This window comes from Dendrobates tinctorius, unplaced genomic scaffold (genome assembly GCF_039654945.1).
Source record: "Dendrobates tinctorius isolate UK_male_01 unplaced genomic scaffold, ASM3965494v1 ptg000258l, whole genome shotgun sequence".
Lineage (NCBI taxonomy): Eukaryota > Metazoa > Chordata > Amphibia > Anura > Dendrobatidae > Dendrobates > Dendrobates tinctorius.
This window is the reverse complement of record NW_027361925.1, coordinates 4,519,811-4,547,627: the sequence shown is the minus strand read 5'-3', so window position 1 is coordinate 4,547,627 and position 27,817 is coordinate 4,519,811. Positions and strand designations below refer to the sequence as shown.

At 44.2% G+C, this 27,817-nt stretch overlaps 1 protein-coding gene across 1 annotated transcript in view; it reads left to right on the top strand.

Moving 5' to 3' along the window:
• The window catches only part of LOC141069331 (bone marrow proteoglycan-like), a 96,255-nt gene extending 85,330 nt beyond the window's left edge, over positions 1-10,925 (top strand). The window contains exon 5 of the mRNA XM_073558804.1: positions 10,655-10,925. Coding sequence (XP_073414905.1) covers positions 10,655-10,713 — 59 coding nt within the window. The 3' untranslated portion in view covers positions 10,714-10,925. The remainder of the gene's footprint in view (positions 1-10,654) is intronic.
• The last annotated feature ends 16,892 nt before the right edge of the window (positions 10,926-27,817 follow it).

Below are 27,817 nucleotides of genomic sequence, written 5' to 3'. Positions count from 1 at the left end.
CGAAGACGGCAGCGGCGACTTTTGTGGATACATCCCATTACTGAACTCCGGGAGAGCCGTGGAGCGGACCATACCCTCTACAGTGAGCTACAGGCAAACTCGGAGTAATTTAGATTATACCCGGATGTCCCAACAAAGCTTTAACGATTTGCTTGGTCGGGTCCAAGAAGCCATCCGGAGACAGGACACACAGCTCCGTCATGCGATTACTCCTGAGGAACGGCTACTGGTTACATTACGGTACGTAGTATTGCAAAACCAATGCCTGCAGAATTTTCTTTGTTGCTACATGTACTATTACAAATCTGGCAGAATTATAGTTCTGCCACGTATTTAACAAAAAGCTGCACTTTTTTATGGCATGTACTGAACAAAAGGCTGCAGATGTATATTTATAAACTTTTTTTTAATTTATTGTTGGTGTTTTTAAAATCCATATACAGAAGTAATATTTGTTGTTTTTTCTTTGTTTCCCAGATTCCTGGCAACTGGAGAAACACTCTCTTCACTCCACTTCCAGTACCATATTGGAATCTCCACATTGTCTGGAATTGTAGCGGACACCTGCTGGGCTTTGTGTAATGTTCTCTGTCCAGAATTCATGCCCCGCCCACCGCAGAAAAGTGGTTGGAAATCGCCGAAAAATTCTGGACAGTATGCAATTTCCCCAACTGTTTGGGAGCGGTGGATGGGAAACACATCCGGATTATCAAGCCAAAAAGAACTGGATCGGAGTACTACAACTATAAAAAGTACTTTTCTACAGTACTCATGGCCATTTCAGATGCAGACTGTATGTTTGTAGCAGTGGTCATTGGGGCATTTGGCCGTGGAAATGACTCCCAGGCATTTAAGAACTCAGACATGGGCCGGAGATTGTATGGCAACCAATTTAATTTTCCCATGTTACGGCCTCTTCCCAACACCGAAGCTCCGCCACAGCCCTTTGTAATGGTTGAGGATGAGGCATTCCAGATGTGCCAAAACATGCTCAAGCCCTACTCCAGCCAGGACTTGGACCACACAAAAAGAATTTTTAATTACAGGCTGACCAGAGCCAGAAGAACTGTTGAGTGTGCCTTAGGTATTCTTGTATCCAGATGGCGCATTCTCACCACAGCCATAAATCTAAAACTGGAAACAGTGGATGAGGTGGTGAAGGCCTGTGTGGTTCTACATAATTTTGTCATGGCTTGAGAGCATCCGAACTTAGATCTTGATGATGTTGCTCCTAACCCATTGCCTGCATTTACTCAGCACCCTCTCAGGTCATCATAGAATCATAGAATCATAGAATCATAGAATCGTAGAGTTGGAAGGGACCTCCTGGGCCATCTGGTCCAACCCCCTGCTCAAAGCAGGATTCGCTAAATCATCCCAGTCAGATGTCTGTCCAGCCTCTGTTTGAAGACTTCCATTGAAGGAGAACTCACCACTTCTCGTGGCAGCCTGTTCCACTCATTGATCACTCTAACTGTCAAAAAGTTTTTTCTAATATCTAATCTGTGTCTCCTCCCATTCAGTTTCATCCCATTGCTTCTAGTCTTTCCTTGTGCAAATGAGAATAAAGTTGATCCTTCTACAATGTGACAGCCCTTTAGATATTTGTAGACAGCTATTAAGTCTCCTCTCAGTCTTCTCTTTTGCAAACTAAACATTCCCAAATCCTGCAACCTTTCCTCATAAGACAGGGTTTGCAGACCGGTCACCATTCTGGTCGCTCTTTTCTGAACTTGCTCCAGTTTGTTGATGTCTTTTTTAAAATGTGGTGCCCAAAACTGGACACAATATTCCAGATGAGGTCTGACCAAAGAGGAGTAGAGGGAAATAATGACTTCACGTGATCTAGACTGTATGCTTCTGTTAATACATCCTAGAATTGCATTTGCCTTTTTTGCTGCTGCATCACACTGTTGACTCATATTCAGTCTGTGATCTATTAGTATACCCAAGTCTTTTTCACATGTGCTGTCACTTAGCCCTATTCCTCCCATTCTATATATGCTTTTTCCATTTTTATTGCCCAGATGTAGTACTTTGCATTTCTCCCTGTTAAAAACCATTCTGTTAGTTGCTGCCCACTTCTCCAGTTTATTTAAATCTTTTTGAATCCTCTCTCTCTCTTCTCTAGTATTAGCTATCCCTCCTAGCTTTGTGTCATCAGCAAATTTAATCAGTTTACCCTCAATTCCTTCATCTAAATCGTTGATAAAGATGTTGAACAATACAGGGCCCAGGACAGAGCCCTGTGGTACCCCACTTGAGACATTCTTCCAACTGGATGTGCAGCCATTTACGACCACTCTTTGGGTCCGATCACTAAGCCAGTTATGAATCCACCTAACAGTTGCCTTGTCCATTCCATACTTAATCATTTTTTCAATAAGGATTGTATGAGAGACTTTGTCAAATGCTTTGCTGAAGTCAAGATATACTATATCTACAGCATTTCCTTGATCCACCCAATCAGTGATACCATCATAGAAGGAAATTAAGTTAGTCTGACATGACTTATTAGTTACAAACCCATGCTGACTCTGTTTAATCACTTCATTCTTATCCAGTTGAAGTTGGCCAAATGAGGGACCAATTTGCGGCCTACTTCATCTCGGATGTAGACTGGGTGGAATGGCAAGATCAAATGGTGTAAAAAAATTTTCTTGTTGTTGGGTTAATAAAACAATGTTTTGATACCTGTACTGAGTGCATTGTGTCTTTTTACACTCCCAATAGTATTATCAACTGGCCAGGTGTACCAGTGAATTCATGAATTTACTAGTACTTCTGACCAGGTGACTATACATACACACACAAGTTGTATCACCGTTATCATCTCGACAGTGTGTTCAATTAGCAGCGACGGAGAAAATACAACTAATATTTTTGTCGCATGGACCAATTTAAAAAAAAAAATTGTTGATGCACTGGCATCCTTTACTTTTTATTACACCAAAACATGTGACTATAAATATTATTTGTACGATAACCACTGTGGCTTGAGTTTGAAAACACACTGGAGACATAATAGAGTTTATACAACTTTTACCATACCTAGGCCTGGTGTATAACGCATATTGAGTTCACAAAGTTATCACACATGGCCATGACAATACACATATTACTTAAACTGCAGCATCTATAAACCCTGAGGGTTCAGTCGCCACAGAGGTACTGCACCGCCTCCTGAGATGTGATGCCCCACCATCCAGGTAAGGTGGAGACACCTGCCCACGCTCCAACACCTGCATCCCACACAACACAGTAGTGTAGCAAAGCACCCTTTGGTGGCTCCCTTCTTGGAACACAAAGCATGCTGGGAGGCGGGTGGAGTTTAGGTTGCATCAAAAGAGCGGGAAGAGTTTAGGATTTAGTCAGTCAGTCAGTCTGACAGAGTCAGAGGAAGAGTGAAGATCCCTGAGTGGGATGGATGAAGGAAGTGCTGCAGCCGACCTCAGTGACCTGGGTCCGCTGGCACAGGAAAGGAACTTGAATAGAAAGCCTGACTCTCCATAAGAAGGAAAGGATTAGTACGGAACGTGAGGAGAAGAAGAGAACTAAGGATTAGGGTTAGAGAAGAACCCTTCCGAAGTTCTAAGCGCAAGGCTGGGGACCGGTCCCCGAGGTTGTATGGATACTAATGGTCCTGCAGCAGACACCGGAGGAATAGAAGTTGTAACTGCTTTATTCCCACACCAGACTTGGGGGCACAACAGCAACTGGATAGTGAGCCGGGACTAGGTAGTAAGGAGCCCCGAAGCAGGCTACAGCTGTCTGCCGTACAAGTAGAGTTCATAGGAACACCTGACAGGAGGAACTCCAGTGTAACTCAGTACTGTGAGTACTTCACTAAAGGTGCTAAGAGGGAGACGTTCAGAAAAGGCACATAAGTTGGCAGAGTGTTGGAAAGGAGTACTTCATCTTGCCTGGAGGTTTGCTGAGCTCCTGACCAGGAGGACATGGCACGGATGCGGGCTCTTGTGCCACAACAGACTGTGAGTAAAGCTTTGGAACTACATGCCCTGGTGTCCTCCACTTATTCCAGTGTCAACCTGCCCGGCACTGCTACATCCCCTGCGCCCGACACTACACCATCTACGTGTCACTTCATCTCACTGCCCTGGGACTACAGCCCTGCCTGTGGAGGGCTATAACATCATTGCTGCACCACACCATCTGTCCCAGAGGATCTGTCTGCAGCGTCGGCTTAACATCTTCATTGCTGAACACCACAGGTGGCATAACGACTCATTCATTCATAAACTTTAATCATCATAAGCACACCGAACATTCCCTTTGCTACAATGGGCGCCCAGGGCCACGGGTCGAGTCCCAGCTGCCGTGACATCTCCCATTGAAGCTCATCGGGCCCGGTACCGAGTACCCCACAGCCCTGGGAGGGCGACCCAACTGCTTCACATGAGCAAAAAAAACGGAATTCCTTACAACATGATCTGTTGGTGGACCTTGAGGACTGGAGTTGGGGAACCCTGCTGGATCCAGTCTGTGCAATATTACAAGAATGTAGAGACTGGTGTGTAAAATACAAGTCATATAGATTGTTTTTTTTGACAACACATATTTCCAAGACTGACACAGGAAACTTGTCTCAGTAATGGAGATATCTGGTGTCAAAAATGCTAAGTGTACGGCACAGTGTTTGTACGGTGCAGTGTGTGTAGTCGGCGATTGACACAGTAATCAATCCAAATTTTTTGAAAGTAGAATTGCACATTTATTTTTCCACAAAAAAAAAGATTTTATTAGGAATGACGTTTGGGGGAAGATTGGGATACTTTGGGGGTGTGGAGAGACGAGGAACGGCTGGAGGTTGAGGAAGGGGTTCTAGGAGAAGGGGCGACAAAAGTACTGGGGGAAGGGAGCTCTGGAATGGACATGGAGGCAGGTTGAGACACATTAGGAGGAGAGGGTGGATGGACAAAGTTTTTTTTTTTTTTTTTTTCTTTGGCGCAGGAGTATCCTGCCTGGCCCGACTTCCACCGTGTGACCACCTTACTTTGCTTGACCGCTTGGAGATGGTGGACCGTGGCGTTGACCTATAAAAGATGGAATGTGGGTCACCACTCTGCTGCTCTGTGGTGGCGGTGGCGGTGCTCCTAGAAGTGGCAGTGGCGGTGCTCCTAGAAGGAGACAAAGTTGTGTTGATGCTCATAGAAGTGGCGGCGGTGGAGGTGATACGAGGAGACAAACTCGTGTTGGTGCTCAAAGAAGTGGCGGTGGTGGTGATCCTTGGAGACAAAGTCGTGTCGGTGCTCCTAGAAGGTGGCTGCGTGTCGGTTATCCGAGCAGGAGAAGTTCTGGCGGGACTCCTAGGAGGAGAATTGGTGGCGGTGCTCTTTGGATGAGGAGTGGTGGTGGTGCTCCTTTGATGAGGAGTAGTGGCGGTGCTCCTTTGATGAGGAGTGCTGGTGGTGCTCCTTTGATGAGGAGTGCTGGTGGTGCTCCTTTGATGAGGAGTGCTGGCTGTGCTCCTTTGATGAGGAGTGCTGGCTGTGCTCCTTTGATGAGGAGTGCTGGTTGTGCTCCTTTGATGAGGAGTGCTGGGGGTGCTCCTTTGATGATATTGACTGGTGGTGTCGGTGGCCCAAGCAGGTTCTGTGGTGGTGTTGCTCCAAGCAGGTTGTGCAGTGGCGGTGGTGGTGCTCCATACAGGAGCAGCGCTTGCCATAGTGGTGGTGGCGGAGGAGTGTCCAGCAGCACTCAGACTTGGGGTGGTGTAGTGGTGTCGGGCTTGGCTTGGAATGCATGTGGCCGTGCAGTGGTATGCAGCAGAAGTCGGTAGTGGGGTGTAGCGAGTCAGTGGTGGTACTGCTGGAAATGACACCACTGACTGCTGAACATACCGATTCTGCTGCATAGCCTGCAAGTAAGCAGTGTTGCAGGCCTGTAACACATTCAGCTGTTGCTCAGGACTAAGGTGTTCAGCCATGCCCTGTTCAATTTTACTGAAAAAATGGTGCGCTGGTCTGTTGAGGTCGACCTCCAGACTGTCAAGGCGCTGGTCGACAGAGTGGAAGCGGTGTTCCATGTGGTTAAAACCACGTTCCATCAGGGAAAAACCGCTTTCCACTCTGGTGGACAGCGCCTTGAGGCTGGCCTGAAAGGCCTCGCTCAAGTGCATGAACTCGGGCATGACAGGCCTGTCCAAGGCCCTCTGCCGCTGGCGGGTAGTGCCCGCATAACCAGTGGCAGAGACCTGGGACAGGGGAACACCTGATTGACCAGCTTCCTGGTCACCAACTGTCTGTGTTGCTGACCTGCAAGATGCTTCCTGGCTGTCGGATGGCTGGGACGGGTCCGAGGTCGTCCGATGAAGGGCCGCTCCAGGGACAGGTTGCAGGGTGCTGCTCCAGGTGCTGTGGTAAGAAAGGAAATACATTACTATCATGCATTAACAAGAAGCATCGGCTGTGGAATAGAAAAGCACATAGTAATAAAAAAAAAAAATACGCTCTGCTGGCAAGGACCGGTCTCAGGAAAGCCAACTTGCGATGATAGTGGTACTTTCTTCTGCGCCTTGCCGCTGAACCACTGCGAACCTGTCCCTCATCACGAACATCAGTGTTGAAGTGGTCCTTTATCGAGCTCCAACGTGTGCGGACTTTGTTCACTGTTGGAAAAACAAAGAAAAACATTAGACAATGCACTGAAGGCAACATAATTATAAGCACACACACCTGATAGAACTTTGCAAACAGTCAATGCGGTAGCACAAAATAATTCTACACACAATGCAGTCACTGTTGATCCTGAGGACACTGTTATGTTTCCTGCTAGAATATATCTTGCCACAAACACACCTGTAGCATCAGGGCCAAAAATCAATGCAGCTTCAAGACAGCAGTTGAATACAGAAAGCAATCACTGTTTTTCCAGAAGGCATTGGTGTGTTTGATGCAAGAATACATCTTGCCACAAACACACCTTTACAATCTGGACCAAAAATCAATGCAGCTTCAAAACAGCAGTTCAATACACAAAGCAATCACTGTTTTTCCAGAAGGCATTGGTGTGTTTGATGCAAGAATACATCTTGCCACAAACACACCTGTACCATCTGGACCAAAAATCAATGCAGCTTCAAGACAGCAGTTCAATACACAAAGCAATCACTGTTTTCCAGAAGGCATTGGTGTGTTTGATGCAAGAATATATCTTGCCACAAACACACCTTTACAATCTGGACCAAAAATAAATGCAGCTTCAAAACAGCAGTTCAATACACAAAGCAATCACTGTTTTTCCAGAAGGCATTGGTGTGTTTGATGCAAGAATACATCTTGCCACAAACACACCTGTACCATCTGGACCAAAAATCAATGCAGCTTCAAGACAGCAGTTCAATACACAAAGCAATCACTGTTTTCCAGAAGGCATTGGTGTGTTTGATGCAAGCATATATCTTGCCACAAACACACCTGTACCATCAGGAACAAAAATCAATGCAGCTTCAAGACAGCAGTTCATTACACAAAGCAATCACTGTTTTCCAGAAGGCATTGGTGTGTTTGATGCAAGAATATATCTTGCCACAAACACACCTGTACCATCAGGACCAAAAATCAATGCAGCTTCAAGACAGCAGTTTAATACACAAAGCAATCACTGTTTTCCAGAAGGCATTGGTGTGTTTGATGCAAGAATATATCTTGCCACAAACACACCTGTACCATCTGGACCAAAAATCAATGCAGCTTCAAGACAGCAGTTCAATACACAAAGCAATCACTGTTTTTCCAGAAGGCATTGATGTGTTTGATGCAAGAATACATCTTGTCACAAACACACCTGTACGATCTGGACCAAAAATCAATGCCACTTCAAGACAGCAGTTCAATACACAAAGCAATCACTGTTTTCCAGAAGGCATTGGTGTGTTTGATGCAAGAATATATCTTGCCACAAACACACCTGTACCATCAGGACTAAAAATCAATGCAGCTTCAAGACAGCAGTTCAATACACAAAGCAATCACTGTTTTCCAGAAGGCATTGGTGTGTTTGATGCAATAATATATCTTGCCACAAACACACCTGTACCATCAGGACTAAAAATCAATGCAGCTTCAAGACAGCATTTCAATACACAAAGCAATCACTGTTTTTCCAGAAGGCATTGGTGTGTTTGATGCAAGAATATATCTTGCCACAAGCACACCTGTACCATCTGGACCAGGAATCAATGCAGCTTCAAGACAGCAGTTCAATACACAAAGCAATCACTGTTTTTTCCAGAAGGCATTGGTGTGTTTGATGCAAGAATATATCTTGCCACAAACACACCTGTACCATCAGGACCACAAATCAATGCAGCTTTAGGACAGCAGTTCAATGCACAAAGCAATCACTGTTTTCCAGAAGGCATTGGTGTGTTTGATGCAAGAATATATCTTGCCACAAACACACCTGTACCATCTGGACCAAAAATCAATGCAGCCTCAAGACAGCAGTTCAATACACAAAGCAATCGCTGTTTTCCAGAAGGCATTGGTGTGTTTGATGCAAGAATATATCTTGCCACAAACACACCTGTACCATCAGGACCATAAATCAATGCAGCTTCAAGACAGCAGATCAATACACAAAGCAATCACTGTTTTTCCAGAAGGCATTGGTGTGTTTGATGCAAGAATATATCTTGCCACAAACACACCTGTACCATCAGGACCAAAAATAAATGCAGCCTCACAGAGCAGCTTTATACTAACTGAACGCCTTTTTTGAAGTGGGAGAGGCGCTGTCCCAGCCATCCATCATCGCTGCGGCCACCTCATTCCAGGGCGGCCGGGTCACCACTGTGTCTTTGTACTGCTGGTCACGGCTGTCCCACAACGGGATACGCTCCTGAACAAGGCGGATCACGTGCTCGTTGTTGATGTAAAATTCTTTGTCATCCCATTGTGGTACCTAGAAAAAAAAAAAATTAGAATCTTTGCAATTTTGGAGAATGAAAAAGATAGAAAAAGAAACAGAGAAGAAGCAAGATAAAAGATGAAAATAAAGACAGGAAAAAAAAAAAAGGAAAGACTATATACTAACATTGCGTCTCCTCGCCACGACTTGGCTACACTGCTTCCGCTCAGACTGCTCCCGCACTTCACCTTCACTGGCCGTGTCCAATGTCTGTAAAGAAAAAAAAAATTATTACACATTTCTAGAGGCAGCAGCTAAACTTACCCAAAGGCAGCAATATCCTCACCTCACGATCAGCTTGGGCCAGTTCTTGCCGAGATGGCGAATAGACCGATCCAGAAGAAGACATGCTGAAATTTAAACAAAACATACATTAGTACATAATAAATTGTACAGGACACACACACATTATGTTGAAGAATACTCACATTTTGGCTGCTGAAGCTTGAATCCAAGGCTCTTGTCTGGTCTTCTATTCAAGGCTGTCTGTAGCTGCTCTTCTCCTGCTCTCTGTAGCTGCTCTTCTCTTCAAGGCTGTAGTGTTGTGGCCCTGAAGACACCTTCTTTTATCAACACTCCTCCAAAACAATAATGCTTGTTTAGGGGGAGGTTTAAACAACTGTCTAGACATTGTTTACTCAAATCGCATGCGCGCACAAAGCGCTGATGTGCGCGCATCCAAGTGCACACCAGCGACCCCATAAACTGTAATGCTATTTTTGGGCGCACACCGTGCGCATACGTGTGCGTGCGATTTTTTTTAACGATGTAGGCGGAACAAAAAATACAACATGTAGTGTACGGCGCGTCTGGGCGCACACCTGGAAAATTCGCAGCGCACACTAAACGCTGATGAGTGCGTGCAATCGCAAGACCCTGCGACCACCAAATTAGAGATAGGGGAACATTGCGCGTGTGCCCAATAGCGCACAATGCGCTGCGCGATAAAACGCTAGTGTGAAACCAGCCTAAGCGGGGGCATGTACAGACAATAAATTCAATACAAGTTAAGACAATTTAAACAGTGACATTAGGAGTGAGGTCCCTGCTCGCAAGCTTACAATCTACAAGGAAATGGGGGGGGACACAGTAGGTGAAAAGTGCTTGTTATTTCAGGTCTGGCAATTATAATAAATAGAGATTTTAATATAAACATGCATGATCCAGTCATCAGCCCGTGTGTTTAAGTGCAATAGTAAAGTATCAAGTACAGTTATCATGTGCATGGAGGGTGTGGAGACAGATGAATAGTAGGGTGCAGATTCAGAATAATATTTGGAAGGAGGGAACAGGGCAAAGTTAGTTTACTGAGTAGTTGATGTGGTAGGCTTGTTTGAAGAGATAGGTTTTCAAAGCGCGCTTAAATAGGTTGGGGCTAGGTATCAGTCTGATCGTCTGGGGAAGTGAATTCCAGAGAACTGGCGCAGCACGAGAGAAGTCTTGGAGACGGAGGTGCGAGGTACGGATTACGGGGGATATTAAGACCGGGATTTACTGTACACTGTGGGAACATTTATTAAGGGAATTGTCAAACAGATTTAACCTTTTGCATTAAAAATGGTGGCATCTGCAATGAATTCTGCACAGAATATTTCAGTAACACGTAGACAAGATTTGTTGAAATCCCCTCTATTAGCTTATACTGTATTCCAATAGAGATTTTCCCTGCATATTTGTGTGCACAACGTGTGAACATACCCTAACACTTAAATCTATCTTGCAGCTGGCAAGTGGTACTCCTTCCATTGCCGCCAACGCCTTCCGTTTGTCTGCACTTACTGAGAATCAGCCCAGCTCATCAGCCCTCATGCTCCAGCTTTGAATGTTTGCGACTAAGAAGTGGTTTGCCATACTGAAGTATTCGGTTAATAGCGGAGTCTTGGACTATAAAATTTCCTTGCCTCTCTGGTTGCTCCATGCAGCATTCTATGTTCATGCTCCGGCCACCTGCTCTATTGCTATGTAGCTTATAATAAAAATATAATACAATTTTATGCAATTGGGTGTGGTATTATTTTATTATTACTTTAATAAAATATTATTACTGTATAAGGCTATATTAACACGCAACATTTTTGCTTCATTTTATTCCCTTATTCTTTAAGCAAATTAAAACCTTCTTTTTACAGCTCCAGCACAAGCTATGAGATTTCAGAAATCTCCCGCGAACGCTTGTTCTTTTTTCCTAACTGAATTTGAGAACTACAGCATTTATAAAATCTGCAGCATGTCAGTTCTTTAAGGCCACATTCACAAGTTGAGTGTTTGGTGAGTTTTTACTTCAGCATGTGTAAGCTAAAAAACCAGGAGTGGGTGAAAATGCAGTAGTGGTGACGTGTTTCTATTATAATTTTCATCTAACTGTTTCACTCCTGTTTTTGGCTTACAAATACTGAGATCAAATACTGACCAAATATTAAATGTGTCAACGTGGCCCTAGAAAGCATTGAGAAAGTGAAAAAACACAAACATTTTCACAGCGTTTTTTTGTTGCATTTTTTAAGCATTTTGGTGAATTAAACTAAATTTTTTAAACATGTACTGTAAACAAAATACACATGTAATGGGCACCCAAAAAATGAGTATGAAAAATACAGCAAAAATAAATGGAAGAAACACAACATGATTGTCAATCTTTCTTGGTCTTGTGCTCCATGCAAGGTCTCACTTCATGGGGTAAGGATGATTCTGAGAAAGGTCAGGAATCAGCCCAAAAGCACAGGAGGACCTGGTCAATGGCCTGAAGAGAGCTAGGACCACAGTCTCAAACATTAGTAACACACTGCTTCATCATGGATTAAAATCCTGCAGGGCACGCAAGATCCTACTGCTCTCGCCAGCACATGTCCAGGTCCATTTGAACTTCACCAAACACCATCTGGATGATCCAAAGGAGGCATGGGAGAAGGTCATGTGGTCAGGTGATACCAAAATAGAACTTTTTTGTATAAACTTTACTCACCGTGTTTGGAGGAAAAAGAATGCATACAACTCCAATAGTATTGTCCCAACTGTGAAGCATGCTGGGGGTAACATCATACATTGCGGTTGTTTTTCTGCAAAGGGGACAGAACAACTGCACATTATCGACTATGTTAACTGGTGTCTTTTAGTTAATTTTGAGAGTTGCTTTCCGGTCAACCTGGCAAGCAGATGGGAACATTCATGCTTCAAATTGAAGAGGCCAAAGAAACGACAGTGTTCCTCATTAAATAGCCAACAGACTTCTGAGTGATGCACGGCCACTGAACCATGACTTTGTGTAGTCCCTGGTGTAGTGGCCTGGGTGTGAAATGGGGTTTGTTTTTGCACCATCATTAATCTTAACCCAACATCCATGTCTCTCACACCATAACTGACATCATGTTGCAATGCTAGGCGTCAACAAAAATTCTCATTGTAACGCCACATAGCCAAACCACCGTGGGATCTGCAAGAGTTATAAATCAGGTTTTGATAAATTAAAAGCTTAGAACAATGTTCTGGGTGTTTTTGACTCATCACACATCCCAAAAGAAAAAAGGCTTGTAACCAATTATTAACATTTTTTTTGCTATTTTTGACTTTCTATCAAAAGATCTATTGGAATAGGGTCTACGTTCTTTATCCATGGTATATTGACTGATAAATTTTAAGGACTATATGCCCACATATGCATTATCCCAGATTTTTTTGCTTTGTCACATCATCTAAATGAGCACTTAAAGGATTAACCCAACAGTAAAAGGAATCCTTATGTACACTGGCCTGAGAAGCTTTCTGGATTTCAGTCAAGGGTACTAAACCTTGTTTAGCTAGATGATCCGCTAAAGCGGACTAAAGGTAAGTTGTCCAAAGCCATGCCATGCCCCTGCATACTCACCAGTTCTAGAAGTCAAAAGGAATATGGGAAGGATTGTTGGCTGATTCGCAGCCCTGAGTTGATCAGTCCTAGTCCGGTCAGTTCTTAGCTGTTTTACCACGTGATGTCTTGAGCACCTCCCAGGCCTCCTAGATGCACTTGATTCCTCAGAAGATGTGGAGAGAGAACACCATCTAGAGGACCTGGATCAGAGACTTCTTTCTGTGGAATGTGAGCATCGGCTTCGGTGTGTAGACGCTGACGCTATCGAAGTATGTCTTCAGTGCCTCCTGTTACAATCCATCGATTGGTGATGGCTATGCTGTGCTGATCGAGGTGACAATGAGGGAAAACCTGACCAAGTACTGTGTAAAATATATGCAGGACCTCTCGGGTCCATTATGAGGTGAGCATTAATGGCCTCTAATTGTGTATTAATTAGTAAGCCTAAAGAAACTTGGTTGGGTTCTGGGGGTGGGGGTTGATTTAATACATCCAAATGTGGAATGATCAGACCATGTTCCTGTACATTAATCCCATAATCCTATTTCAAGTAGGCCGTTTGCACTTCAATTAATAATAACCACATTATCTGCCATGGCAGTACAAACTGACTAGAAAGAGGGAGTGAATTAAAATAATCTTTATTAAATATACAAATTATTAAATAATGGGGTTAAAAAGACAGGGAACAAGATGAAAAGAAAACCTTCAAAAAATCAAGGAAGGGCACAGTAAATTGTAGAAGATAACCGACTGAAAACCAAACCAAGGGTGTTTTAAAAAGAATATAGCTTGCTGAAAGGGGACTGAATTAAAAAATGCTCAAAATGTCACTATATGTGCTAGCAAAGTGCCATGCAATATAATAAAATGAAAGTGACTGAAATATCAAAAAACAGCCCCTATTGCGGCTTCTTCAGAACACACACAATCTATGCCGCAATACAACAAAAAGAAGTCAAGGAGAAAAAAATACATTGCATGAAAAAACAATATAAAGAAGGATTTGTACCTGATAGTTGTAGATTGCGTTGGTAAGGTGCGGCTGAAAGAAAAGTACTGTGACCAACCCTGCGCCCGACGAGCACCGTTTCGCTAATAAGCTTCTTCAAGATGGGACGAGATAGGAGATAGTGTAAGTTTCTAAATCCTATATGCAGGTGCCGGGTGATTATCAAGCGGGTGATGTAAGCAAATGTGTCCAAGGCATCATGGCGCATGCTGTCAGAAGGGAACTCCCAGAGCCAATGGAACGTCCGGTCCGGGCCCCATGACACGCAGTGGAACGCACTGCTAGTTACGTGTGAGGCACATTCAGGAAGTCAGGGGGAGATGCCGATCTAGCGCATGTGCACACGCCCAGGGAAAGCACTGAATGCAGGGAAAGCTTCAGAGAGGCATAAGAATGTTGCACGCATGTGTGAGGAGTGAATTGAAAAGGACAGCTTTGGCATAAAAATACACAAAGTGAATGTAATGTACAAATGTGCAAAACAAAAGGGGATAAGGAAATTGTGGAAAACGGATGAATAAATATATGAATAGAAGAGTAAAGTGTGTAAGGAGACGGGGGTAAGTGGGATGATAAGAAACATGATAATAAGATGGGAACCTTAACTAATAAAATGATGACTGGGCTGGTGTCTATAAAGGAGAAAAGGAAAAAGGAAAAAAGGAAAGAATAGCTCCATAATAATAATAATAACCAAATAAATACATGAATAAATTAGGGGATAAATTGAGCACAAAAAAGGGGGGGGGTTCCCAAAAAGAAAATAAAGTGAAAAAGTGATGGGGACATAGGCAAAAGGGAGAAGTGAATATAAATATCAGAATAAATAAAGTGCAATAAAAATGCTAAAATGAATAAATGCAATGTATAAATAATTAAATTAATAAATAAATACATTATATGAATAAATAAAAACATTGCGGTGATGTTATGACAAAAAATTCACAGGATAAGTAGGATACAATTGTTATATGTCAAATTTAATTCTCTATTATGTATTATATCTGGTAGGGACTGTACTTATTTTGTTTCACGGAAATTCCGCCGATGGAAACCACTATCATGGAGAAGCAAGATTCAGACATCATCAAGGGCAGCACCGTGACGAAACAGAACTGAAAAGGAATCCTAACATATATATATATATATATATATATATATATATATATATATACACTGTATATATTTATATATATATAGACAGAATTAAAAATAAAATAATATATGAGGAATATGTGTCTAAATATAGAAACTTTAAAAACTAGAAACAAAGACCTCGGAAAAGATCAAAAAAGTCAAAAAAAATCAGAACACTACAAAAAGGAAATAAAACCAAGGCTTTCATTAAGGCCAAAGGGAGTCGTTGTATTTAAACGATAAATCCATCTACTTTTCCTGTTGGGCTAATTGTTTGCCCAAGACCCCACCACACATGCCCAGATCAATTTGATCTATTCCCATAAAGAAAAGACCCTTGGGCTGAGAGTTGCGATGGATTTTAACCCCTTCCTGCCATCCGACGTACTATCCCGTCCATGGGCCCATGTACCGCGTGGTGAGCGCCGCTGATTGCGGCCGGGTGTCAGCTGATTATCACAGCTGACACCCGGCACAATATGTCAGGGGCGGTCACGGACCGCCCCCGACACATTAACCCCTTGCACACCGTGATCAAACATGATCGCGGTGTACCGGGAGTTAAAGGGAAGCATCGGCAGGGAGGGGACTCCCTCCGTGCTTCCCTGAGCCCCCCACAGCAGCGCAATGTGCAGCGCTGCTGCGGGGGGCTCCTTTCCTCCAGGCCCCAAATCCAAGATGGCGACGGAGGCCTTCGGGGGCCTGCAGGAAGCTGGCTTCCTCAGTGCCTGCAAAGCGCAGGCAAGAGGAAGTCTTCTTCAATGCCTGTGACAGATTGCTGATCTGTCACAGTGATCTGTGATGTGACAGATCAGCAATCTGTCACAGGACAGTGATGTCCCACCTGGGACTATGTAATAAAGTAAAAAAAAATTAAAAAAAAGTGTAAAAATAATTTTTAAAAAATCGCCAAATAAATTAGTAAAAAAAAAAAAAAAATATTCCCCAATAAATTCATTTTTTGAAAATAAAAAAAAAAACAATAAAAGTACACATATTAGGTATCACCGCGTCCGTAACGACCCGCCCTATAAAACTGTCCCATTAGTTAACCCCTTTAGCGAACCCCTTAAAAAATAAAAAACGAAGCAAAAAATAATGATTTATTATCATACCGCCAAACAAAAAGTGTAATAACGCGCGATCAAAAAGACGCATATAAATATCCATGGTACCGCTGAAAATGTCATCTTGTCCCGCAAAAACCGAGCTGCCACACAGCATCATCAGCGAAAAAATAAAAAAGTTATAGCTCGCAGAATAAATCGATGCAAAAATAATTATTTTTTATATAGTTTTCATTGCATAAAACCCACAAAACATAAAAAAAGACCTAAATGAGGTATCGCTGTAACCGTACTGACCCGAAGAATAAAACCGCTTTATGAATTTTGCCGCACGCGGAACGGTGTAAACGCACCCCCCAAATGAAATTCATGAAACGCTGGTTTTTGTTCATTCTGCGTCACAAAAATCGGAATAAAAAGCGATCAAAAAATGTCACGTGCCCGAAAATGATACCAACAAAAACGTCAACTCGTCCCGCAAAAAATAAGACCTCACATGACTCAGTGGGTCAAAAAACGGAAAAATTATAGCTCTCAATATGTGGTGATGCAAAAACTATTTTTACAATAAAAAGCGTCTTTTAGCGTGCGACAGCTGCCAAACATAAAAACCGCCATAAATAGTAAATCAAACCCTCCGTTATCACCCCCTTAGTTAGGGAAAAAAAATAAAATAAAAAAATGTATTTATTTCCATTTTTCCATTAGGGTTAGGGTTAGGGCTAGGGTTAGGGCTAGGGTTAGGGTTAGGGCTAGGGTTAGGGTTAGGGCTAGGGTTAGGGCTTGGGTTAGGGTTAGGGTTAGGGCTGAGATTAGGGTTAGGGGTGTGTTGGGGTTCAGGTTGGAGTTAGAATTGGGGGTTTCCACTGCTTGGGCACATCAGGGGCTCTCCAAATGCAACATTGCGTCTGATCTCAATTCCAGCCAATTCTGAGTTGAAAAAGTCATATGGTGCTCCTTCCCTTCCAAGCTCTGCCATGCGCCCAAACAGTGTTTTACCCCCACATGTAGGGTATCAGCCTACTCAGGACAAATTGCAAAACAATTTTTGGGGTCCAATTTCTCCTGTTACCCTTAGGAAAATAAAAAATTGGGGGCAAAAATATCATTTTTGTGGAAAAAAATGATTTTTTTATTTTCACTTCCGAGCGTTATAAACTTCTGTGAAGCACTTGAGGGTTCAAAATGCTCACCACACATCTAGATAAGTTCCATGGGGGGGTCTAGTGTCCAAAATGGGGTCACTTGTGGGGAGTTTCAATAGTTTAGGTACATCAGGGGCTCTCCAAACGCACATGACACCCGCAGACCATTCCATCAAAGTCTGCATTCCAAAACGTCACTGCTTCCCTTCCGAGCCCCGACGTGTGTCCATACAGTAGTTTTCTCCCACATATGGGGTGTCAGCGTACTCATGACAAATTGGACAACAACTTTTGGGGTCCAATTTCTCCTGTTACCCTTGGGAAAATGAAAAAATTGGGGACTAATTGATCATGTTTGTGGAAAAAATACGATTTTTTTATTTTCATGCCCGGGCATTATAAACTTCTGTGAAGCCCTTGGGGGTTCAAAGTGCTCACCTCACATCTAGATAAGTTCCTTAGGGGGTCTAGTTTTCAAAATGGGGTCATTTGTGGGGGGTTTCCACTGTTTAGGTACATTAGGGGCTCTCCAAAGGCAACATGACACCCGCAGACCATTCCATCAATGTCTGCATTCCAAAACGTCACTACTTCCCTTCCGAGCCCCGATGTGTGCCCATACAGTAGTTTTCTCCCACATATGGGGTATCAGCATACTCAGGACAAATTGGACAACAACTTTTGGGGTCCAATTTCTCCTGTTACCCTTGGGAAAATAAAAAAAATGGTGACTAAAAGATCATGTTTGTGGAAAAAATACGAATTTTTTATTTTCACGCCCGGGCGTTATAAACTTCTGTGAAGCACTGGGGGGTTCAAAGTGCTCACCACACATCTAGATAAGTTCCTTGGGGGGTCTAGTTTACAAAATGGTGTCATTTGTGGGGGGTTTCCACTGTTTAGGTACATCAGGGGTTTTCCAATCGCGACATGGTGTCCGATCTCAATTCCAGCCAAAAACGTCAAATGGCGCTGCTTCCCTTCCGAGCTCTGCCATGCGCCCAAATAGTGGTTTACCCCCACATGTGGGGTATCAGCGTACTCAGGACAAATTGCACAATAACTTTTAGGGTGCTGTTACCCTTGGAAAAATAAGAATTGAGGGTGAAAAGATCATTTTTGTGGAAAAAATATGAATTTTTAATTGTACGGCTTTATATTATAAACTTCTGTGAAGCCCTTGGGGGTTCAAAGTTCTCACCACACATCTAGATAAGTTCCTTAGGGGGTCTAGTTTCCAAAATGGTGTCATTTGTGGGGGGTTTCCACTGTTTAGGTACATCAGGGGTTTTCCAATCGCGACATGGTGTCCGATCTCAATTCCAGCCAAAAACGTCAAATGGCGCTGCTTCCCTTCCGAGCTCTGCCATGCGCCCAAATAGTGGTTTACCCCCACATGTGGGGTATCAGCGTACTCAGGACAAATTGCACAATAACTTTTAGGGTGCTGTTACCCTTGGGAAAACAAATTGCACAATAACTTTTAGGGTGCTGTTACCCTTGGAAAAATAAGAATTGAGGGTGAAAAGATCATTTTTGTGGAAAAAATATGAATTTTTAATTGTACGGCTTTATATTATAAACTTCTGTGAAGCCCTTGGGGGTTCAAAGTTCTCACCACACATCTAGATAAGTTCCTTAGGGGGTCTAGTTTCCAAAATGGTGTCATTTGTGGGGGGTTTCCACTGTTTAGGTACATCAGGGGTTTTCCAATCGCGACATGGTGTCCGATCTCAATTCCAGCCAAAAACGTCAAATGGCGCTGCTTCCCTTCCGAGCTCTGCCATGCGCCCAAATAGTGGTTTACCCCCACATGTGGGGTATCAGCGTACTCAGGACAAATTGCACAATAACTTTTAGGGTGCTGTTACCCTTGGGAAAATAAAAATTGGGGTGAAAAGATCATTTTTGTGGAAAAAATATGATTTTTTAATTGTACCGCTGTACGTTATAAACTTCTGTAAAGCCCTTGTGGGTTCAAAGTTCTCACCACATATCTAGATAAGTTCCTTGGGGGGTCTAGTTTCCAAAATGGGGTCACTTGTAGGGGGTTTCTACTGTTTAGGTACATCAGGGACTTCTTTTAGTCACAACAGACAGGTATGAGGGAATGCATTGTCTCAGAATAGGGTTCATTAAAATGTGCCAGTGGTTTTGTTATAGCCGTTTTGGATCATTCCATTGGGTGTTATAGGTAGAAATAAATCTTACCTGTCCATCTTGGGAACCTATGTCTTTTTGAGCAGGATATATCAATTGTTCTCTGGAAGCTTTCTTAGCTTTTTTGTAGCCATATCTAATAGAACGTTTGCTATAACCCCTTTTCTAAATCTCCTTGGTTATTCCAGGGCCTGTTTTTCAAAAACACTGTTCTCAGAGCAAACTCTTTTTGCCCTCAGAAACTGGCCAGTGGTAATGCCTTTTATGGTTGCCGGGGGATGCGAGGAGGTTGCGTGCAGAAAATAATTGGTAGCTGTCGGTTTTCTGTAAAGATCAGTAGTAATCATGCCATCTGAAGATTTGGTGATTTTTAAATCAAGAAACTCCAATTCTTTAGCAAATTTGTATGTTAATTTGATGTTGAGGTTATTTCTGTTCAGTTTGTCCATCTATAATAATAAATGCCCTAACCAGCTTCCGGTTGTAACAACTTCCGTCCAGTTGTAACCGGTGACGTCACCACACACACACACGCACATATTAACCCTCAACACACCACACCGCCTCAACACACACTCCTCTCACCTTTCACCTCCACTCATGTCCACTCACTCTTTCACTCCACATACGTTCCTTTCTCTCACTCCGTTTCTCATACTCACACCGTCATCGTCGCTGCCCCGACATCTTCCTCCGCCGCCGCGATCCAGGATCCAGACGTTCTCCAGGCCGCCGACATGTTCTTGCGGGACGCCATCTTGGATGTCGTGAAATCCCGCGAGATTCAAGATGGTGTCGCCGCAACAATATGTCGCTGGCGTGGACGACATCGGGATCCAAAAAGATGGCGTCGGCGAAATCTCGCGAGATTACGCTGACGCCATTTTGGATCCCGATGTCGTCCACGCCGGCGACATGTTCTTGCGGCGACGCCATTTTGGATCGGCGAAATCCCGCGATAGTCAAGATAGCGTCGCCGGAAGAACATGTCGCCGGCGCGGACGACGTCGGGATCCAAAATGGCGTTGGCGAAATTTCACGATACTCAAGATGGCGTCGCCGCAAGAACATGTTGCCGGCGTGGACAACGTCTGGATCCAGGATGGCGCCGGCGGAAGAAGATGTCGGGGATCGTGGAGCAGCGGCGATGACGGCGTGAGTATGAGAGACGGAGTGAGAGAAGGGGTCGTATGTGGAGTGAAAGAGTGAGTGGAGATGGTGAAAGGTGAGAGGAGTGTGTGTTGAGGAGTGTGTGTGTTGAGGGTTAACATGGCAAGAGGTGTGATGCTATCGCATCCTCCCGATGCGATAGCATCGGGCCATAATCTAGTAAGAATCTATAAGTTGTCAGCCGACTCTTCCCAGATGAACCAAACGTCATCAATGTAGCACATCCATCCTTGTACCAAACGTATCTCGCTGATGTTATCTCCCTGAAAAATGTCCCTATCCCAGGCCCCTAAAAAGAGGTTGGCATACGAGGGGGCACAAGATGCCATCGCAGTGCTCTGTGTTTATACAAATGTTTCCCTCTTGAAAGTAAAGGCATGGTGTTTTAGGACAAATTCCAGTAGAGTAAGGATCAAATTAATTAATGATGGTCCGAAATTACTCATACCATGATATCAAGATGTTGATTTCAGACCAACACTATGTCTAATGGAGGTGTATAAGGACTCGATGTCAGCCGTTACCATTATCATGTGATTTTCCAGACAAAGATGGTTTAATCTTTGTAGAGCGGCTTACGTCACCCGCTTGATAATCACCCGGCACCTGCATATAGGATTTATAAACTGACACTAGCAGCCTAGCTCCTATCGCTCCCCATCTTGAAGAAGCTTATTAGTGAAATGGCGCTCGTCGGACGCAGGATTGGTCACAGTACTTTCCTTTCAGCTGCACCTTACCACAGCAATCTACAACTATTATTTCAGGTAAAAATCCTTCTTTATATTGTTTTTTCATACAATGTATTTTTTCTCCTTGACTTCTTTTTGTTATATTGCGGAATAAATTGTGCTTGTTGCTACAGTACAGTTCAGCGAGGTTCTCTACACTCTCCCGATGAAGCTACCTTTCTGTAGCGACACGCGTCGGGCATCTCCACAAGTTCCCCCAGCCATTGATACTGATCTATCATTACAACCTATTTGTTCCCTTACCTTTGGATAAGTATCTCACATTTTGTGTGGCTATCTAGGTATTTTTCAGTCAGGTTTTTACCTGCCTATGCATTATTGAGGGCATTTACTCCTGGGACCTCTTTATGTGCCTTTCTTGCACTATATGTGGCCACTCTATCCTTGTGGTATTGGGTTCTGCGTTTCATACAGGTGACAGGGGAAATACAGTAGGTAGACATAGTAGCTGTATATTCATGCTTCAGTGTTGTATATAATTTATGATTGCATCCTATTTTTTAGCTTCACTGTTATTACATAACCTTTTTTTACCAGGTGCTGCAGTGTTTGTGCTTTCTTGTACACTTTCACCTGTATTTATATTGTTAAACAACTATTGAACCAAGTGTTGGTTTTTTTGGGCTATTTCTTGGGGAGCTTATGGCCCTATTATGGGCTAACAGGGTTATACTGTCATGGTTATGACTTTTAATTGTTTTTAATTGTTATGTCTGTGTGTATCCAATAAAGCACATATTTTTTGTATTAAGGTGATCCCAATTTTGGTCTGTAGCTTTCTCTTCCTATGTTCTCTACACTCCGTTAGTGGCTCCACGCCCTATTGTTACTTGCACGCCGCTAGGTTCAGATAGGGACGGAACAGGTCTCATGAATTCTTTGGAACTCTGGGGGAACCGTTACTCAGGGATACCTTGCACTGCAGCTTCCTCAGGCACAAGATGGATCCACTTGCTCACACAGATACAACTAATAGAGTCCTCTTGAACATGAACAATGTAGTTTAATGTCACAGCACATTCAGTACAGTTCATGTCTCTTAAGCACAGGCTTTATAACAGTACAGCTACTTCTTAGAGGCAGATTGACTAACAGTCTCTTTTGTTAGCACAGTTCAGCACAGATCAAGACTTTTTACAAAAGCACAGCAGTACACAGCATTACTTCTAGCACAGTGAGATGAAGTGGGGAGGGTTTGCTGAGGGAATCACAGAATCGTAGAGTTGGAAGGGACCTCCTGGGCCATCTGGTCCAACCCCCTGCTCAAAGCAGGATTCGCTAAATCATCCCAGTCAGATGTCTGTCCAGCCTCTGTTTGAAGACATCCATTGAAGGAGAACTCACCACTTCTCGTGGCAGCTTGTTCCACTCATTGATCACTCTAACTGTCAAAAAGTTTTTTCTAATATCTAATCTGTGTCTCCTCCCATTCAGTTTCATCCCATTGCTTCTAGTCTTTCCTTGTGCAAATGAGAATAAAGATGATCCTTCTACAATGTGACAGCCCTTGAGATATTTGTAGACAGCTATTAAGTCTCCTCTCAGTCTTCTCTTTTGCAAACTAAACAATCCCAAATCCTGCAACCTTTCCTCATAAGACAGGGTTTGCAGACCGGTCACCATTCTGGTTGCTCTTTTCTGAACTTGCTCCAGTTTGTTGATGTCTTTTTTAAAATGTGGTGCCCAAAACTGGACACAATATTCCAGATGAGGTCTGACCAAAGAGGAGTAGAGGGAAATAATGACTACAGATTATCTCTGTAACACAACTTCTTAATGGAGTGCCCTCAGGGCTAGTGAGGTACTTGGTACCGAGCCGCTTCTTAAAGGGGCAGTGTCATAGCGGCAGTGACCCGGTCCGTGGCCCTGGGTGTCCAATAAAAGGGGTGTATTTACAAGGGAACGAAAAATAAAGAGTTTTTGGAATAGGTGTTCGTGATGCCACCTGTGGTATCTGATCAATAGGGACCAGCGCTGCAGCACAGATCCTCTGGGACTGATGGTATGTTGCAGCAGTGTTGGAATAGCTCTACACAGGCAGAGCTGTTGTCCCAGGGCAGATGGAAGATGTTAAGGAATAGATGGTGATGTAGTGTGAAGCAAGGGATGTAGCAGGCTGAGAAGATAATGCAGGAAGAATTCAAAGGACACAATAGAGTGCAGTTTCCTTTACCTTTTATGGAGCTTTGTAGGTACAGTCCAGGGTTCAAGTTGCAATTGGTACAGGAGTTGGTCAGCCTGGAAGCAATTTGGGAATCTCTCTATGCAGATGGGTTGTGAGGTCTCCTTTCTAGTGCTATTCTGAAGTACTTGCGGTTGTAAACTCAACTCATGTTCCTCTTTCTGTTTGTTACTTAGAACTCCACTCGCATGACAGGCAGCTGTAGCCTCCTTCAAAAACCGCACCACTATGGCATCTCCGGCTCACACACGTGCTGCTGCGTCATCAAGTCTTAGTTGGGAACAGAGATTTTGTAGACTCTATTCCTCTGGTTTCTGATGTGGGAACTTTAGCATCCACACAGCCTTGGACTCCAGCGCCCGGTTCCTGGCGCTTCAGCTTGGGGATGAGCTCTGATCTAGCTCCAATCCCCTCAGTTCCTCTCTCCCATGTCCTTTCTCTTCCCTATCCACACTTCAACTCCCTCACTCCTTCCTCCTCCCGACCAGAGAGAGCAGCTTCCCAGAAGTCGGGTTTAGAGCTCCCTCTGCTTGCCTGGAGCAGGAATTGTGCTGTATGCTGGAACTACCTGATAGAGAGATCCCTTCCTTGCTTCCAGGCATGACATCACTCTCTCTAGGAGGGAGGTAAGGTCATTGTGGCGACTGTACTCTTGGGGGTGCCACATTAGTACTTATCTTCCTGCTCCTGGTACACTTTCTCCCATAGCAGTATAGGGATTAGCCCAGATCCACTCTGTAATGGAATCCCATGTCTCTATGGTTCACTTGCCTGAACGCATTTCAGAGACATATCATACACAACTCATCTCTTCGGCTGCTGCCAGAATATCAACAAGTTTCCCACAATCCCCCAGGGCCTCTAACTACTCCCTGTCTCCTGTGACTGTTAACCCCTCTAGTTGCTGGATGCTTTTGAAGCAATAACAGCACTATTTCTGCATGTCACACTCTTCCCTCCTTTTTTGAATATCATCCTCAATTGCACTTACCTGGTCCGTAGGCAGGGATACCTGTTTCCAATCGACAGTCCTTGGCACTTGACTAGGTTCCCCAAGTGTCTCATACGTCAGCATCATGGGCCTCCTCACTTCTCGAGTCGACCTCCTCCCCATGGGTTGTTCCTCAGATACCACAGGTTCTTCAGTTGCAGGAGTTTCTTCTGCTGCACTCATATCTCGTACTTCCACAGATGCTCTTGGAACTGCCTCTGTAAGTTCCAGTACTTCTCCAGAATCATCTGGTTCTGCACAGTCTGATAATACCGCTCCTTTTCAGTGTCGATCGGTCTCTGCAGTGATCGGTGTTCGATCATCAGAACTGAATTGGACTTCATCTGTACTCCGTGGTACAATCTCTGGTGCCTCTAGACTTAGTTCACTCTCCTGAGGATAGTATATCCCTCTCCTTGCCGGTTCATGAGATACAACAATGTGCTCTTCTTCATCGGAACTCTCAATGTCACTATCCACCTCCGGAGCTTCAGCCTGGGGTAGTCCCGTAGTCGATCTCGATCTATGTAGTTCTACTCCTGGGAAGACTTGTGGTGGGAGATAATCACAAGGTCGTACTAAATTCCGATGGACTGTTCTGGTTTTCTTGTCCCCCGTTTCCAATCAGATTTCATGCACTGGACTGTCATCGACTTTCCTCCCTACAACCACATGCACGTCTTCCTAGTAAGAGCGAAGTTTTCCTGGACCACCTTTTTCACGTACGTTCTTGACTAGCACCCGACTTCCAGGTGTTAATTCTGCTCCATAACATTTTCGATCATAATACTCCTTACTCTTCCTCTGCCCTTGGGTAGCTAATTTGGAGGCTATGTTGTATGCCTCTGTCATCCGTTCCTTCCATTTCCGAACGTACTCCGGATATGTTCTGTAAGTCTCTGACACCGGAGTGTCAAACATGATGTCGATTGCCAGTCTTGTTGATCGTTAATACAATAGGAAGAAAGTTGAGTAACCCGTTGCCTCGCTCTTGGAACAGTTATATGCATGTACCACTTTTGACAGAGAACTCTTCCAATCTTTCTTCTCATCAGCTGTTAAAGTGCGCAGCATTGACAATAATGTCCAGTTAAAAGTTTCCACTTGTCCATTACCCTCTGGGTGATAGGGTGTGGTATGGGATCTCTGAATTCTACAGTACTTTCTTAATTTGGCAAAGAGCTGGTTCTCAAATCCTCTTCCTTGGTCGTGGTGTAATCTCATAGGGAACCCAAACTTCAAAGCAAAACCATTGAAGATCTCTGTTGCTGTTCGACCAGATTTATTAGTGATGGCATATGCTTGAGCAAATCGAGTAAAATGGTCCATCACCACCAAGATGTATTTGTAACCTCCCTTGCATGTCTGGAGATGTAAAAAGTCTATTGATACCATCTCAAATGGATACGTGGTCTGGATGTTGCCCATAGGTACCCGGGTTGATGTGTTGGGATGTTTATCTTTCAGACACCCACATTCCCTGGTCACGTACCTCTCAATGTCTCTCTGCATGTATGGCCAGAAGAAATGTTCACGGATCAAGTTTGTTGTTATCTCCACTCCCAGTTGTACCATGTTTTCATGGAGTTCTTTGAAGACCAACCTAGGTACACTCTGGGTAACACCAACTGCTGTTTTTGTACTCCTTTATGATACAGGATATCATCTTCACTGAGGTAGAGCTTCGTCCATTCTTTAACTAAAAGCAATACTGCTGGTGACTCATAAGGAACTACTGTGCCAATTATCTGATCTTCCTGTTGTGCTCTACGGATTGTTCCTTTTGGTAGTTGGTGAATGGACAGGGGGGGATCTGCCAGCAGCCATACAGCGTTGGATGGGGCAAGGGGACCCAGGCACTCTGGACCAGGTGGTTTGACTGGTTGAGCGGTATACGACCACTCAGGACTTTAATATGGAACACTGCTCCACTTTGGCTGTCATGTCAGGCACCACCAGACCAGGATCCGGGGAAAAGTCCACGACACTCTACTTGGGCCAATCATGACCAAGTCCATACTGAGGGGTATCCCGAAGTGAGGGTGACAACAGTCCTGTTTCCCCTAAATCGGTCCCAAGGTCTAGTCGTCGTGACACAGCTATCATGTGTTGGCAGTGCCAAGGGCCCGGACATATGGCTACCTATTGCCCCCTGACAGCTGAACCCATGGACTGCTAGTATATTTGCCATACATCTATGTACGTTCAGCCAGTTTGCACTGCAACTACAGGCACTGTCAGCAGCAAACCCCAACTATGCCTGGTACTCGTCAACGGGTACCAAACGGAGGTTCACTTGGGCTCGGGGAGCTTAGTAACTCTGCTCTATGGGTCTCTTGTAGCCGGGGACAACTCCAATGGATGGAAAGTGCGGGTGATGTGTATCCATGGGGAACTCCAAGAGTACCTGACCGCAGAGGTTACTATTTCCACACCGTGTGGAAAAATCAAACATCTGGTGGATGGTGAAGAATCAGACCCTTCCATATGGGACTGTGTTGGGAAGAGACTTTCCCCTATTCTGGTTAATGTGAGAGACCAGGGTTAACCCTCCCAAGCTAAATGTTGTTCTGGGCTCGGAACTCGAAGATCCCGATTCAGGGATACCTGCTAAAGGGTTTGCCTAGTGACAGAGTGTAACCCCGATAGGTTTCCCCTACAGGTATTGGCAAGAAAGGTCGAGGAGACAGCACCGATCCCTGAGCTGAAAATGTCCCTTGGTAAGATCGGGACAGCGCAGCTCCAGGATCTCACCCTGGCATGGGCACGAGAAAGGGTGGTGGATATAAATAGGGTGGCTCAGCACCCTGGGGGGTAGAAACATTTTTTCCCTGCATGGCTGTCAACCAAAACTTATGGTATAGGGTTGATAAAATCCGAGATGAATTGGTAGAACAGTTGGTGGTGCCCCAGTCATACCATCGGACCTTGCTAGAGATGGCACACACACACATGCTGGGAGGACACTTAGGGGTAAAGAAAACCCAAGAACGCATACTGCAGCAGTTCTTTTGGCCAGGAGTGTATGCTGTATGTGGAGGTACAACAGTATTGTGAATCGTGTCCTGAGTGCCAACTAACCACACCCATTGCGAAGTTCAGGACTGTAGTGAAATCCACCAGGGGCCACCAACATGTTCTGGTCATAGTGGATTATGCCACGCGGTGCCCAGAGGCGATACCACTTCGCCTCACCTCTGCAAAGCTAATCGCCTGCGAGCTGTTTACAATGTTTTGTCGTCTTGGGCTGCCAAAAGTGATCCTTACTGATCAGGGAACTCTTTTTATGTCTAAGGTGACAGGGAGCTATGTAAGCTGCTCCAGATTAAACAGCTACGCACATTGGTGTGCCACCCACAAACCAATGAATGTTATTGCCCTATCTAATGTTTGCTATCCGCGACGTACCACAGGTGTCCACAAGTT